The sequence below is a fragment of the Diadema antillarum genome, unplaced genomic scaffold (genome assembly GCF_040938485.1).
Source record: "Diadema antillarum isolate AM-2024a unplaced genomic scaffold, OU_Dant_1.0 seq00000326_RagTag, whole genome shotgun sequence".
In the NCBI taxonomy this organism is placed as follows: domain Eukaryota; kingdom Metazoa; phylum Echinodermata; class Echinoidea; order Diadematoida; family Diadematidae; genus Diadema; species Diadema antillarum.
Genome location: NW_027271344.1, coordinates 133,857 through 150,508, shown reverse-complemented (window position 1 = coordinate 150,508; position 16,652 = coordinate 133,857). Strand labels below are relative to the sequence as shown.

Genomic DNA, 16,652 nt, shown 5'->3' with positions numbered 1-16,652 from the left:
GAATTTATTTTACATTATACTATTTGACATTGCAACATCAGCTAATATAGCTTTCTAATCACATGGGGATGTTTTTAAGATGGTAGGAAGATCATGGGAGGCTGCATTGCGAGATGTTTGTTTGTGCAACTGACTTGCATTTCTTCTCTATACATGAATTCTCTGGGCACACACTGACTATACCTTTGTACTCCTTGCATCACAGGGAATATCTGATGCATAAAATCATCCTCCTGTCATCTTGATGTTTACATGTCAAAATTTCATATCATTTTTGAAGGGTTATGAAGATACACATTTGTACACACTAAGATAAAAACAAGATTTACATGTATTCACACTAAATCAGAGTCTAAACCACAAAATTGGCACTTTAGCTTCTTACCTCGAGATCTATCATGAGCTCCAGAAAGCGTTCACAGAAATGCACTTGGTTTGAATCTGTTTTACCTGTTGAGAGAGACATACATGAGTTGTAATCTTGTTGGATGACATTAATGTTTCAAAGATATAATAGCATTCATTGACCCCCTCAGCCCCATCACATCAAACACCATGGGTGTTGTAAGTAAACAATTTGCAGATGGTTCTGACAGAGTTGAATTACTTCTTTGAGTCATAGTACAAAATGTATATATGGATATGGACTACTTTGCAGGGCAATAATATGAACATTGCCCTTGAGAATAGCAGTTAATATCTGTTTTATAAAACAAATAAAATCAAATCAAATTATACTTGGTTCATTACAATCGCACCACTCAATTTGCACACCATGCGATCCCTCCATTGTAAACAAATTGTTGTCTGCACTGCCACACACATCTGCATCAGGATTGCATTGAATGATAGTCATCTCTCGTGCTATGGAAGCTAAGTGTTTACAGTATTTGTACATATGTACCACTACTAACTTACAGAAAGCAGTTTAGTACTCTGAGGCAGTTTGTGTTCTGGGGCAGTTGCTGAATTTATGCCCCAAATTTCAACCATTCAGAGTTGAGAATTTTTGATATACCTTACACAAAAGAGTGAAAGTGACAAGCTTGCCATTCCATGGGCATCAAGAAAGAATTGTTTTGGTCATGTGAATGTGATGATGGTGTCATAAACTATTTTTTTTTAAAGCATCCAGTATCACTTATTTCACATCTCCTCGTGACAGACACTCTCCTCAAAACTCTTATGAAGATACAGCATAACTTTGCATTTCAAAGATGAAGAAAGCTGACTCACAAAACTTGAGAGAAAAGGGGTCTTTGTAAACCCATAAGTACAATATTCCTGCAAGCAATGTCACAGCCTTTCATTTTTTTTTTTAAATTCAATAATGTTAACTGTTTAATAATGCAAAGTAAAATAAATTGGCAAATTTTGAAATTAGCAAATGATGAGCTCAATTAGCCGATTTCTGTACATCTCTTTCTGATTTTTTTTAAAGGATTTAACACATTAATTTTGATTTCTGAAGACACATAGAATGTGCCGAAAAAAAACAAACAGACAAGTAAACAAACAAAACAAATGTTGAGCTGCAGACATACCTTCCTCTGGAATGGAGTCTAGGATGGTGAAGAAGAGTTGAATCAGATCTGACAGGAATCTGCGCTCGAAGTCATTTCTGTAGACAGATGTAGTGCAAGTACATACATAAAATTATTTTTCAATATAGCCTCAAGCAGTGTATCATATGGTGCTATTTTCCCTGTCACTGTATTGAGCTGACCACTTCACTAAAATTCATTTTATAGTGACCATTTGACATTTTACGGAGTCACCACGGAGTCACCACAGGGAGTGACTCGATTTCACGAATGAAGCAGAAAGCCACCATTGCAAGGAAAGTTGAAGATTCTACCATCGAACACCCAAATCATGCAATCATATGCCACTGTCACTGACAGCCCTTAAAGTCCTATCCCTAGTGACTTTTGAGGCCACCTGAACCATTGTTAAATTTTTATATCCCCTGCCTTCACGAATGATTTTTGGCTACCCGAACGTCTTCCCTTCCCCCTAAGGTGCCCAAACAGGTCATTATTGCCAGTCATGACCGACCTATATTCCTAAGTCTAGGAATATCCAACTGCCATAAGAATTGACTATGCCACTGCCTGATCTGGGGGAACCTGCCCTTACCCTCTTTCAGGCCACCCAAACACTCTAACTACAGTGTACTTTGAATTCCCAACACAGAAGCATGATTCTTCTCAAGTTTGGCTAAATTCACTCCATGCATTTCAAAGGAAACAACACAGTGTTTATTTCAACCATTACCCACGCATATTCCAAATAGCTACCATCCTTTGGTGCCCAATCTCATTGAAAAAGGATGAAAACACCAAAAGCCTATAAAATACTGACTGTGGATGTAAGGCGATGGTAATAAGTCACTTGAGCCCTTGGCTAAAGGTTCATACCCAACTACGCCTTTTCCTTTAAACAGAGGAGACAACAGCATGTGAGCCTACACAGCAAATTCTGGTTAGTGTCACAAAATTTGAGAAAAAAATTTAGATTTAAATCTAGGACTCAGTTTTACTTGCCTTGCTTTGGTCTCTTCATCAGCCTTAGCATCACTTCTCTTAATGATGTTCCAGAATTTCCTGTACTTTGAGTACAGCTTCAATTCAGCTTCAAGTCTCCCCTGGAGCATGTACACAAGTAAGACAATGCACAAAATTATCACAACACACACACAAACATGAGACCTGCTCGCACTATTAAAAGAATCTTAATCAACTCTTCTCTGCTGCAGCATTTGTGAAGGGCAAAAATTGAGCTACAATCGAAGCTGTAGCTCATGTTTTTAGCTCATTCTTAGAACTAATTACTACAATACATTTTTATACTTTCCTGTAATGCATTTAATGCACGGAAATGTCCATAGTACATTGATGTCTAAACTCGATCATACAATGTTTGAATCAATAAGGAAAGCAGAGCCTAAGAAAGATTTTGTTTTTTACATTTCACAGCTGGCTCACTGCGATGAAATCATCATGTTGAACAATACCCACAAAGAGATTTTTGGACAAAATTAAATATTCTAATCAACACGCATTTAGAATAAATAAAAAAAGTAAAACAGATGAATAAAATTCCCTTTGGGCACTTGCAATCAAATTCATCAAAGGTTCTCAGTCCACTAATGACATACCGGCAGGAGACACACCCACATTGGGAGTGAGACCAGTCGCTGCACCTGCTCCCGGATGACGTCAACTTCCTGTTCAAAAAAAAAGATACTTCACTGCATCATTTCACTGCTCAGACATCTTAAATCAAAAAGGAAAGGGCAATCCTTAATATGTCAGATGCTAAAGACAAATGTTAGACATTGTCATGATAGCCTTATAAAGTCACAAAGCATTGATCATTCCAACGGGACAATTCCGCTTTTAGTTTTGCAGACTCCAAAGTTCCCAATGAGATGCTATTGTGCAATTTCATTTGAAAAGAAAAAAAAAAAACGACAAAGGAAAATTAATGTAATGGAGCAGGCAAACAAGACAATCATGATTACAAGAAAATAAGCTCCAAAGTCAAGCATTAGCAATCAAGCAGTCAAGATATTAGTGATATAAACACACTATCACATTTTTTAATTCCATAGTTACCTACAGTATTTCCCAATAGCTTAGAAATTTCACATATCCAACATCTTAACATTTGGAAGTTTGGTTAATATATCCACTTTCACTTCTTTGGTAAATGAAATGTTATTTCACAGTTACATATTATTCTATTTGCAGTTTCCTCAACTTTGATGTTTGTGATTTTATCAGAGTTATGCTTTGATGGGAAACAAATTTTTTACGTCAAAGCTGAAACCCACACATTCACCATTTTACATATTAGAATTACTGAAATTACCATTTAAACATTTCACCCTCATTTTAATTTCTATTTGTGCTACAAATCTATAATACATTAACACGAGTCATTTCTAGCTGAAATTGTAACTGTCTTATGACATTTTTGGCAAAAGTTGTCCCCTTTAACCTCAATCTTTGACCTGCACCTTCTTGTCACATCCAGATGACTGCTTCCTTTATTTCTATCTTTTCTCACAAAATCCTAATACCAAGCCAAGGCTAATCTCAGACACTGTGTAAATGTGAGTATTGTATACTTTCACACACTATGATCTAGATCCCTGGCAGCTGTAGACTCACTCACCAGGCTGTTGAAGCAGTGGATCAAGAACACCAGAAGAACAGTCTGCTCTCGGATGGATGCAGTGTAATCCTTGTGTGTGCCGAGAATCAGCTCTAGAACGTTGCGAAAAAATGCCGGAAAATGCTCAGGCCTCAACTTGCACGCCTACAATGAAAAAATAAACACTCACATAGAAGATTTCAGCAACACACATAGAAGATGAAAGACTAGAAATGTCGCTATGGCGACTGGTATGCCTCCGCCATAATGCACAATTCTCCTAACAGGTCTATAGTACATGTGGACAATGTGTGATTACATTTTCACAAAATTGGCAAAATATTAAAATGACATGTTTCTCACAAATGTATCGAATGTTTACCTTCCTTGACCTATGTTTAATTGGATGAATAGGAGAGCATGTACTTTAACTTCGACTTTGACCCTTTCATAAGTTTATGCACTTGAGTAATTTTCAAGGTATGGAGAAAAAGTGCAATTTCTGTATTGAACAGTAAATTGTTATTATTTTCATCTGGCCTTTGATTCATAAAGAGAATCACTGTCAGGCAGAACATACATAAATATGTACTAAGTTTAAAGATTACTTGAGCCGCTTCCGAGATATGGAGAAAGTAGTAAGTTCAGCACTTTCACTTGATCTTTGACCTTTTGACCTTTGACCTTCTTGGCAAAAAAAAAAAAAAAATCCCAGAGAATCTCCAGTGGGTAATATACATGCATACATTAAGTTAAAAAAAAATAATCCTGCTGGCATTGCATAAATATAAGGAAAATACTAAAATTTCGAAGTATTGCCCTTGACCTTTGACCCCTGACCTTTGACCCCATGAACCCCAAATTCCCTAGCTAACTACTGCCAATCAGTACATGCATGTATACTTTGTTCCATAAAGATACTTTGAACAATTTCCAAGATACAGAGAAAAAAGTGAAATTTTAACATTTTACTTGACCTTTTGACCTTTGATCTTTTGACCTCATGACCCAAAACTTTCTCCAAAGAATCTTAATTGGGTAATACATGTATACACTAAGTTTCAAGAAAATATCTTCAGGCATTGCATAGATATGGGGGAAATAGTGCAATTTTAAGCATTTGACCTTGACCTTTTGACCTTTGACCTTGAGCATGTGCACCCAAAAGTTGATAGGCACAACTTCACCCCCTAATACACATACATGCCAAGTTTCATTAGGATACCTCAAAAGGTTTTGATAGTTACCCTGTCCACAAAATTCATTACGGACGGACGGAAGGACGGACGGACGGATGGACGGAAGGACGGACGGACGGACGGACGGACGGACAACCCGAAAACATAATGCCTCCGGCACCACTTCGTGGCGGAGGCATAAAAAGGAAGAGGGAGAGCAGAAAGAAAAAAAAAATCCACAATACTGGATCAATTCCACTGCTGCCCACAGTCAACTGAGATGTCTACGCTCCTCAAACAATCACTATATCTGCCAAAAGTGTATGGCCAATCTATTGTACTGCATGTATGTGAACATCAACAGATCACTGGTACTATCATACTATGGCAATTCCTTGAATCACCTACGTGTTTGTTTGTTTGTTTGTTTGTTTGTTTTTTTTTGGGGGGGGTTGTCCCTTTATGTGTATTACTGTATACGCTATAACTTTCGCGTACATAAATTTTCGCGAATTGTCGCCGTCACACATTTTCGCGAGTGGTTAAATTCGCGATTGGGGGACAAGAGAAAATATGAAGTGGCAAAGAAAGTGTGAATTTTCAACTTACTAGCAAATAAGAATGATACTAGTTATACACTGCATGAAAAAAAAAAACTTACCAAACTCTGCGAACTAGTACCGTAAGTTAGAATTCAACATTTTTGAAGTGGTTTTAAAGTCCATCGCGCTAGATTTCTGACGAGTGGTCCCCTTGCGATAATGGATTGGCTCTCTACAGTATTCGTAAGTAGACGTGGACATGCGTAAACAAGCTTAGCCAGTATGGTCTGTTCGGTAAGCCGTGACATGGTATACTAGTACTGAAATGTTCGTACATTGTATCATCAAGGCAAGGGATTCATTTTGGAAGGTAATATTTTCGCGTGTTGTTCATTTCGCGAATAGCTCCCGACTCGCGAAATTCGCGAAAATAAAACCCCCGCGAAATATATAGCGTATACAGTAGTTGTACATGTATTCAGTAAGGTTGGATTCGTTGCACAAATTTGAATTACCCTTTAATCAAAGCATTCTCAACCTTTGACCTTCACCTCATAGTAAGCTGTCATTATACCATGTACAACAATGAACATTGTAGGCTTGATTTTAGCCCATGGTTATACAAATACTGCATTCACTTTATAATCTTGCCTCCAACCCCAACTTATGACCTCTTACTTGCACTGCATGAGTAAAATGAAATCCAGATTCAGACTAACCAATCATGGCGTGGTCATTTCTACACAAGCAACATGTTTTTCTCATTCTACAATTATTGCTGTCACAAGAAACAATCACACCTCGCGGCACTGACAAATAGACAAAGTGAATACATTTATCATGCACAACAATGCCTCCAGCAATACCATAGATGCTAGCATTTGATAGATGGCAAAAAACTTTACAGAGCACATACATGTTACTAGCATATCATTGACATTAAAATTTGTCACGATATGGAGAATTTCTGAATTCCTATTCAATTCAAAGTACAATAAGTTCATGTGTTTGAAAGCCTACCTCCCAAGCTGGGACGCCTTCCCTGAACTTCTCATTTACCATGACAGCAATGGAAAGCAGATGCTTAGCAGAAGCCTGCAAATAGAAGATATATAACGTAAATGTATAGCTCACACAAAATGAATGGAATATGCCACCAGTCTTATCACAAAGGGTAGTGCACGCACATCTCATGAAGTGAACCCAAGTTCAAGTTCTATCAACAAAATCCCTCATATGGGCTTCAAGTCAAAGACAAACAGTAAATTAAACCACTTGTCCAAACTAGTACATATATGTGTGACCCAAAAGAAAGACCCCCAAAAAAAAGAAATTACTATTTTTATAATCTCTGTATTGAAATTATGAAATGAAGTCCTATTTAGTATTATATTTCTAATCTATACCAGCATAAACCCTGACAAATTAGCAAAGGAAACTTCATGAATGTGGTTCATGGCTCATTCACACAATGTCACTCAAATACTGAAATCTATTTACGGCTTTGATGCTCAAAATGTCTGTGATATACTTTTTTTTACTGTAATAATTTCTGTCTCCAGCACAAATATGATTCTCACACACTTACTGTAAAACATGATATATTCGCGGCATGAAATTTTCGCAAATTGCCACTGGCATTCAATGCACATAGTGTAGACACAAACTTTTGCGTGCATTTTAACTTCGCGAATCTTGGCTCTTGCGAAATTTGCGATATAAAAATGCACGCGCATATTCCTCGTTTTACAGAATGTTACATCACTTTCACAAAAACTACGGCATATTCTCGTGGCCGAGGCGATATCCAGACCTTGGTGACCACCAGAGTGTTTCTCATTTACTCACCTTGGCTGGATCATAGTTTGGCCACAGGTAGTTTTCCAAGTACTGACTAAACTCCAGGAGCATCACCCTTCGAACATCAAATCTGTGACAAACACAAACAAGTAAAGAAAGCAGACTTTTAACTCATCAGCACCACTGCAATGTTTATGCAAACTTTCGTCAGTCAATTTTTACCCTATAAACCAATTACATACAGCAAGACATTTCTAGCAGAAGTAAAGGCTAAAAAAATTTTCTGAAAGAAAAAAAATATTCTTCTTTTCCATTATTCTAAAGTTTAGAAGCATAAACTGAATTGAAAATTGCATTTTTAGCAGTTTTTCTAGAACACTTATCTTGGAGAATAGCATGATTAGGTATGTCTCAGAGGCCCCTTTTCATTTCTTAAAAACCCTGTGTACACTCTTCACAGTTCAACTCTAATAACTTTTGAAAGGATGATGCTACTGCTTTGAAAGTTGGTATTAGTAGTGGGTATGTGTTAATATAGCATGCACAATGTCAGCTTAATCTGACATCCCCTTTGCTGTTGTTGCTGGGGTGCTTTTCATCCTGTTTTTTGTCCCATTCATCGCACAGCTAGCATGGCTTGGTACAATCAAGCACTTGAATACACACTATACATATTCACTTTGGAGCTTCTTTTCTCAGTATGCCCTACATATGTATACACTTGTCCAGAGTGTGTGCTTTCTTTCCAATATTTAGATAGGTTAGGAGAGTCCATTTAAATTGAGTTATACATCATTTTAAAGCAGAAAGTCTGCTCTTTCAGAATCTGCCCTCTATCAAAAATCTCTGTCTGGCAGTTTTTTGTTTTGTGATGCAGGGTCACACATCTATATGCCATCAATACCACTATTTGTCATTCATCTGCTGTGCCAGGTACCATAATAGAATTATGATAATCTTGAAATCAAAAGGTCATAGAATCACTATAGACTGCACATCAATGTTCAGTCAAACCTGTGCATAGTGACCACCCAAAAACAACATGAAATGTGGCCTGTGGCCACTACAAACAGGTTGTCACATCACATGCCATCTGTTATTCACAAGACACCTTTGTCTCCCTTAATGTTCATGGAAAATATGCTATGTGCAATATATCATCACCCAAGTACTGTATACGCCATGGGTGGTATTCTGTAAGCGCGATCCTTATTTCGATCCTAGGAGCGCGCGTAGGACAGAAAATAGGATACCCTTAGGACAGGCAAAATCGGTATTCTGTAAGCCTGTCCTAAGCCTATCCTAGGACAGTCATTTATGAATAATGAATATTAAAGAGGAAAGACAGGACACGCCCGACGCAGTATCTATAAGCCAATCATCTGGCTAATTTTACGCAATGCGCGCCCAAGATCTATACGTTGCTCAAGAGTGCGCTTCACGCAGCTCTACTGTGCGAGGAGTTAAAAATGTAATTGTCAGTCTAATTTTACAGTTAAGAATAGAATTTCGATCATCAAAGCTTTAGCACGCACTTAGCCCACCATAATAAATGTAGACCTTACGAGTTCCATTAATTTGTTTTTGCAGAAATTAGCTCAAATTTTGAACTTTTGGAGGATGTTGGGGTAAACTGGTATATCATCACTGCATACCAAACTTCGCCCTTAATTCAAAGTTATTATAAAATATATAAGATTTTCTTAAATATAAAAATAATGATAATAATAGATGCACACATACACACACACACACACAATGTCACACACATGCGCTCACATTATTTTATGATCGATATGCTTGTAATAATAATGTCTTGCTCATAGTTACTGTTTGTCCCACTTAAACCAAACCAATGTTGCATTTCTCCCAGGAAAAAAAGAAAGCAAAGACAACACAAATACGACACTTACAGGAATATAGCGTAGCAACCCGTTGTGGCTAGCATCAAAAGTCTTTGGGTCCGATTTAACATGTGTGCCCCATTCTAAATATCAGAAAGTTATTCGAGAAAATTCATCAAATCACAATTTTTTTGTCCCATTTAATTCACCCCGCTAGCTCTCCCCTATCTTTATGGTAGTATAGACTTACATGCTTGGCAATGATAACATAATAAATAAAGGAGATTACTGATAGATTAAACAAAGATATAAACACGGAGCTACTATACTGTAGCTCCATGATATCCTTGTATAAACACGTAAGTTCACTACATTTTGAAACTAGATATATCGCTACGGCTACTGATATGCCTCCGCCATAATGCATGGTTCTCCTAATAGGTCTATAGTACAATGTCTTGACAATGTGTGATGACAGTTTCACACAATTGGCAAAATATTAAAATGACAGGTCTGACACAAATGTGCTGAATGTTCACTTTCCTAGAACTAGGTTCAATTGGATGAATGATTAAAATGTCAGAGTGCAGGTATTTGGGGAACTGATGATTTTTACTTGACTTTTGACCCTTTTATAAGTCTATGCATTGAGTAATTTTGAAGGTATTGAGAAAAAGTATAATTTCAGTATCAAATGGGAAAATAGCATTATCTAAACCTGGCCTTTGACCTTTGACCTCACAGTTCCAAAGAGAATCACTGTTAGGTTGAACATGCATAAATATGTAAGTTTCATGATGATACCTTGAGTTACTTTCAAGATATGGAGGAAAAAGTGCAATTTAGCACTTCCACTTGACCTTTTACCTTTTGACCTTTGACCTTTTGGCAAGAAACTTCCCCCAAAATATATATTGGGTAATACATGCCATACATCAAGTTTAAAAAAAAAAAAAAAAAACAACCTTCAGGCATATTGCATTTTAAGGAAAGTGGTGATATTTTGAGGAGCTGACCTTGACCTTTGACCCCCTGACCTTTGACCCATGACCCCCAACTTCCCTAGATAATCACTGCCCATCGGTACAAGCATATATACTAAGTTCCATGAAGATACCTTGAACCATTTGTAAGATATGGAGAAAAACATGAAATTTCAATTTTTTTTTTCACAAAATAACCTGTGACCTTTGACCTTTGACCCTGTGACCCTAAAATCCACACAAAGTATTATCCCCTAAGGATATACCCTCATACCAAGTTTGATGTAAAACCACCACATGGTTCTTGAGATATCGACAAAAACAAAACGGGACGGACGGACGGACGGACGGACGGACGACCCGAAAACATAATGCCTCCGGCCACTTCGTTGCGGAGGCATAAAAAAAAGTTAACCCATGCACATAGACTGTTAGGTCACCGAGTTGCGTCACACACTATACGTACGTCTCAACAATAAAGTGTGCGTATGGATCGTTGCGTTACTAGTACTTTTCATATTCTACACGCGACCTAGAAGCGCACTGCGTACGTTTCTTTTTCTTTGGTTTAGATCTTCATAGCAACGACTTCGAGGGTTACATAATGTGGGCGGCGAAGGTAGGCTACTTACACTGCGTCCGCATGACGTTCGGGCCTACGCTGAGCATAATGATAATGATAACAACAATAATGACAATAATAATAATAATAATAATAATGATAGTAATAATGATAATGAAAATGATAATAATAATGATATTAATAATGATTATCATTGTTACCATATCAATAATCATAATAATAGCTTTTGTTGTTATTGTGCACATAATATACTTTTGATTTATTTTGTGCCGAATTAATGAAGTGTGAATTGAATTGAAAATGGCGAACAACAAACAAATAAACACATACCAGCTAGATAAAGAATACAATTGTTTCGAACATTATAGACTGCAGTTTTAGAATCCTCATTATGAGAGGAACAGATAACTCTGTTATGCGATTCATGTATTTATTTTCTCGTTCATGTATGAACATACAAAAATTTAATAAGAGACAGTAGGTCGGCAGTATGGCCTATATACGCAATAGCTCGGCATAAAGCGCCAGAGAAAGATTGCCTAGAGGCTATCCTTATTTTTGCTCCTAAACTTGATCCTACTTGTGCTTACAGAATACCACTTATCTTAAGATCTCATTAACATCTAATTATATCTCATTAACATATCAAGTTACGCCCCTATCCTAAGCTGGGAGAGAAATAAGGATCCCTGACGTCACTATCCTATTTCTCCTCCTACGCGCGGTGTTACAGAATACCAATCGCGTATTTAGGAGCGAGAGCTGTCCTAGGATCCTTACAGAATACCACCCCATATATTTTGCTAGTCTAAATTTTCGCGAATCGGGACTTCCCGACAATTTCGCGAGTGGTTAAATTCGCGATCTTGGAGGCCTGTATTGAACAGAGAAGTGTACACGCGTACGTCACATTCACATCAGGATCAGAGTCAACATAATCGCCTGTCTTTAATTTCGCAAATAGCACCTGACTCGCAAAATATGCGAAAATGACAAGAGACCCGTGGGTCATGCGCTCACCTGAGTATCGCAAGTTCACCTTCCATCCATTCTTGCAGACTCTTACCCGAGAACATTGGAAACTTATGGTGGGGGTAGCTTTGAGAGTGGGGGCATGGTGTCCATTTACATATTCTATCACACTGGTAAAAAATACCTACCAAGTACACTGTACTTTATAGAATGTTGGATTATGCAGCTTGGGGGAAAAAAAAGACTTAAAGCCCTATCACTTTTGATTAGAGCTAGAGAAAAATATGATTGAATATTCATTAATTTAGGAGGTTTGGACCTCCTGGGGCCCCCAGGGAAAGCATGGTGCCCATTCAAACACTTTGAAATCTTATCCCCATGGGAATGCTACTTGCCAAATTTGGTGAAAATCCATAATGTTGTTTTCAGCAAGATAAACATTTAGGCCTGCAATTGGACCCCCCCCCCCCCCATCCCATCAAGCTTCCTTCGATCCCAAGGGGGTGGGGGGTAGGTCACCCCTGATTTTCCCATGAACAAACCTGAAACTACAGTCATCAATATACCGATTCATTGTATCAATTTAGCTCAATCACTTCTGGTTCCAGAGAAAATCTGTTATTATAAGATTACGCACAGGGGGGGGGGGGGGGGGACCTCTGGGGCCCTCAGGTGGGGCATGGTGCCCATTTGATGGAATTGAGTTTCTATCCCCCTAGGGATGCTACCTGCCAAGTTTGGTGAAAATTTGTGATAGGGTTTTCAAGAAAAAGATGAAAATCTACAATTTTGGTCCAAATTTAGGCCCCCTGGAGCCCCCCAGGTGGGGCATGGTGCCCATTTGATGGAATTGAGATTCTCTCCCCCTAGGGATGCTACCTGCCAAGCTTTGTGAAAATTCATAGAGGCATTTTCAAGAAAAAGATGAAAATGTACAATTTGGGCCCCATTAGGACCCCTCCCCACCCCCCTCCCCTGGGTCCCAAGGGGGGCACCTTTGATTCCGCCATGAACAAACTTGAAACTACAGTCATCAATGTACTAATTCATAGTATTAACTTAGCTCTATAATTTCTGGTTCTAGAGAAGAAGATTTTTTAAGATTCCTTAATTTTGGGGGGTTTGGGCCCCTCTGGGGGCCCCACAGGTGGGGTATGGTGCCCAATTGAACAAATTGAAATCCTATCCCCCGTTCAAGGGGTTCTCAAGAAGAAGATGAAAATGTAAAAAGTTTACGCACGACGCACGACAGACGACGCACGCCGGACGCCGGACGAAGAGCGGTCGCAATAACTCACTTGAGCCTTCGGCTCAGGTGCGCTAAAAACCGAAATATTCGGTGTATACAGTAATCTGTTAGAAAACCAGAAATATAGGTGGTTAAATTCCAAACATTAAAGCATAATTGTAAACATGAACATTACCTGGGTACTACAATTGTATTTTGTACGTAGACATTTCTTACCTATTTTGCAAGAGCTCCTTATCATATATGTCCTCAATGACCTGCAAAACAAATAAAGTGTTGATTTTTTATTAGATTAATGACATATATTTTGTTTCTTCACTGCTACAAAATGTAATTCAAGAAAGGGAGGTACCTACTATTAAGGAGATAAGACAAAGTCGAGTCATCTTAGAAAATGACACTTGACCTCTAACGCCTATCATGTCATGCAACTAATTGGACATTGGACACTGCTGGACATTCTAGGTGAAGTCATGGCTGGAAAATTACATTATCAACTAAAAGTACAGTCACCTTCAACCTTCACCTTTGATCAACCACCACGTTTGTGTTCATGCAAATAATTGTTTTATATTTTCATTCTTTTAATTTGTTTCATATAATCCATACTCCACTACAAGTTGAAGTACTGACAAGGAATGGCCTTTAAGAGCCAAAGTTCATGACCTTTGATTTATATACCTTGCTTTTCATCTCATCATTCTACATGAATGAGTGTCTTTTTTTCACCCTATCCACTCAATATTACTACTGGGAGACATTTCAAGAAGAAATTAAAGCTAAAAATATAATTTTTAAAATAATCTCCAGTCTGTAATGCCCTCCTTTTGAAACACTAATTTTGCAATATTTACAATCAAAGTTTTCACAGGACTAGACTGTGGCAGTTATATTTTGAGTACAATGTACGTAACTGATTTTTAGAGAGGTTCACCTCCTCTGAGTCCAAGAGTTTGCATGTAAAATTTGTAAATATTTAACAGTCTGCAACAAAGAGCAAATTTTTCTTATTGAATTACAACAGGTTTCACTTCTTAGGAAAGGGTAACATGAGTCGGGGGGGGGGGGGGGGGGGAGGGGGAGGGGGGATGAGAATGATGTAATCTTGGATTGCCTTTCATTTCCTGTACTTACACCACAAAAACACACCACACAACACACACACACATACACACACAGAATTTTATCATTTTGCTCACCTTGGGGTCAAATGGTAGGTGGGGTTTGGGGCTGTTGGGTGCCCAGTAGCGGCTACCCAGCTGAGTCAAGGAGTCAGTGCTGATCTGATGCACTGTTGGAGCAAAGCCCTTGCCTCTTTGGCCTGCACTCATTCTGAACTTCTTGGCAGGTTACCACCGATTGGAAATTTCAGTCGTCCCAGAATCTGTAACATGGAAGAATACTCAAATTATGCTTTGTGCATGCATCATGACAATTGAGCCTGCCTGGCTACCTTCATCTCTCTTTGTCAGGTAAGGGTTGCAAGCACACGATCAATAAAGACAAGAGCCCATAAGGAATTAATTCATCTGAGCTTGAAGATACATTTGAATTAGATGCAACCTCCTTTCTGTGTGATGTATTTTTATTGTTTATTTGTTCGGTTATAACGAAATTTTGATATAACAAAACAATCATCAGTGCAGCTCCGATCACGTGAACTCCCGATTAATCAAAATGGCCATCAGTGAAAGACGATGTACCGTTCGCACACGCTGCATATAATCTTTGTTTTCGGTGAGTTGTGAATTGCGTATGTCAATTTTGATAACATAAACATGAAGTCTAATTACGTCTAAGATTGTTTTCAATGAGTTTGAGGTAACAAAAAATTATAGAAGTATCAAAACTCAATGTGATCGGCATGCTTTGTGTTCACTTTGTTGTTGCGCACCATGGCCATCCTGCAACTAGATGTACGCACAGCCCAGTCACTATGATAGCCCTATTGAGTGTTACTGTCAGTGTTGCTGTCGAGTGTTACTGTGTTGCTGTTGGTGTTGCGTTTTTACAGCGACTGGGCTCTGTGTATATAATAAACTGCTCACTATACACAGCCCAGTCGCTGTACAGCCCTGTCGCGTTTTCAAAGCGACTGGTGGGCTGAGTATACCGGTAGTTAATAAACTGCAGAAAATGTGTTCTTACCCGTAACCCATTAGACTAGACTAGAGTTTCTAAACTCTACAAGTCGACAACACATTGTGAATTTACAACGGTAGTTTACCGTGTGTAATAATATTCTGTTAAGATAGAAGTCTTCTCCATTCAGAAAAAACTCCGACCATTTACTTTACTGTACAAACCATAGATTAGATTTCATTTGAATGTGCCCTAAATATAGTCTAACTTCTTTGACCATCCAACTGATAGTAGAACCCGTGGCCATCGATATAGGATTGCCAAGAAGAGAGTTTACTCAAAGCTTAGACATGGATCCTTTTCTCAGAGATGTATTAATGAATGGAACAACCTCCCATCTGCTGTGGTGGAGAGTACCATACTTTCAAGTCCAACTTGTCAAAATTTTGGTCGTTAAGAAAAGACCAATTTGACCCAGAAGAGTCCTTTGCCTGTCCATGTTCATCAACTGCTGTACAGCGCCACTAGACTTGTGTCCTAATCTGGATTCTTCGTCCTGATGATAACGAGAGGCAAATAAGTTATTCACTTTAAATGCCTACTTCCAAGGGGTACAAGGTATAAGTGCACAATTGCCTTGATTTCTCCTAACGGTATATTCGAGCTTACACTAATACAAATGTATCGGACTACGTACTTGCAATACCTCGAGTTACTTACGCTTTATATCGCCGTAACTAGTAGGTAAGGACTACTAGTAATTCATTTAAGAACAGGATGAAAGATGATCACCGTCCTCTCTTCATCATCGCTTTGCAACCAGTTCAGCCATGTTTATATCGTATTATGTAGACTAAAAAAATCGACGTCAGCAGCACTTATTCCATCAAAACAACTTCTAACAAGTTAGGCATACATGTGCGTGCGTGCACGAGTAATTTAGTTGTTGAGCACATCCAAGGTCTGCGTCGTTTTATGTTCCTCACGTACGTGCGGCTGACGTTTTAGAGTCGTTTTGTCGTCGTGGGTAGGTACATGTACTACAGTATACATTGTATAAGGCAAGAACGTCCGGTCGGGTCAAGAGCGAGAGTTCTGACTTACTTGGGAGTATACTTGGTTGGGATCCTCCTGAATACTCCCAGTGGAGTTTTAACTGGAGGTGCCGGAGGGTGGACGTTTAAACAATTATTCCATTAGGTAACATCTCTTTACATTTTGTCTGTCAGTTTTCTATAACTGGACAAGAGAATTTCAC

General features: G+C 38.4%; 1 protein-coding gene across 1 annotated transcript in view; it reads right to left on the bottom strand.

Moving 5' to 3' along the window:
* LOC139730646 (RNA helicase aquarius-like) overlaps positions 1–16,269 on the bottom strand; it is a 47,128-nt gene extending 30,859 nt beyond the window's left edge. Inside the window, exons 1-10 of the mRNA XM_071641506.1 lie at positions 16,115–16,269; positions 14,512–14,696; positions 13,529–13,569; positions 7,730–7,811; positions 6,902–6,976; positions 4,183–4,326; positions 3,161–3,229; positions 2,547–2,647; positions 1,545–1,621; positions 386–450 (exon numbers count right to left, since the gene is read on the bottom strand). Of these exons, the coding sequence (XP_071497607.1) occupies positions 386–450; positions 1,545–1,621; positions 2,547–2,647; positions 3,161–3,229; positions 4,183–4,326; positions 6,902–6,976; positions 7,730–7,811; positions 13,529–13,569; positions 14,512–14,643 (786 nt within the window). The 5' untranslated portion in view covers positions 14,644–14,696; positions 16,115–16,269. The remainder of the gene's footprint in view (positions 1–385; positions 451–1,544; positions 1,622–2,546; positions 2,648–3,160; positions 3,230–4,182; positions 4,327–6,901; positions 6,977–7,729; positions 7,812–13,528; positions 13,570–14,511; positions 14,697–16,114) is intronic.
* Between the last annotated feature and the right edge of the window lie 383 nt (positions 16,270–16,652).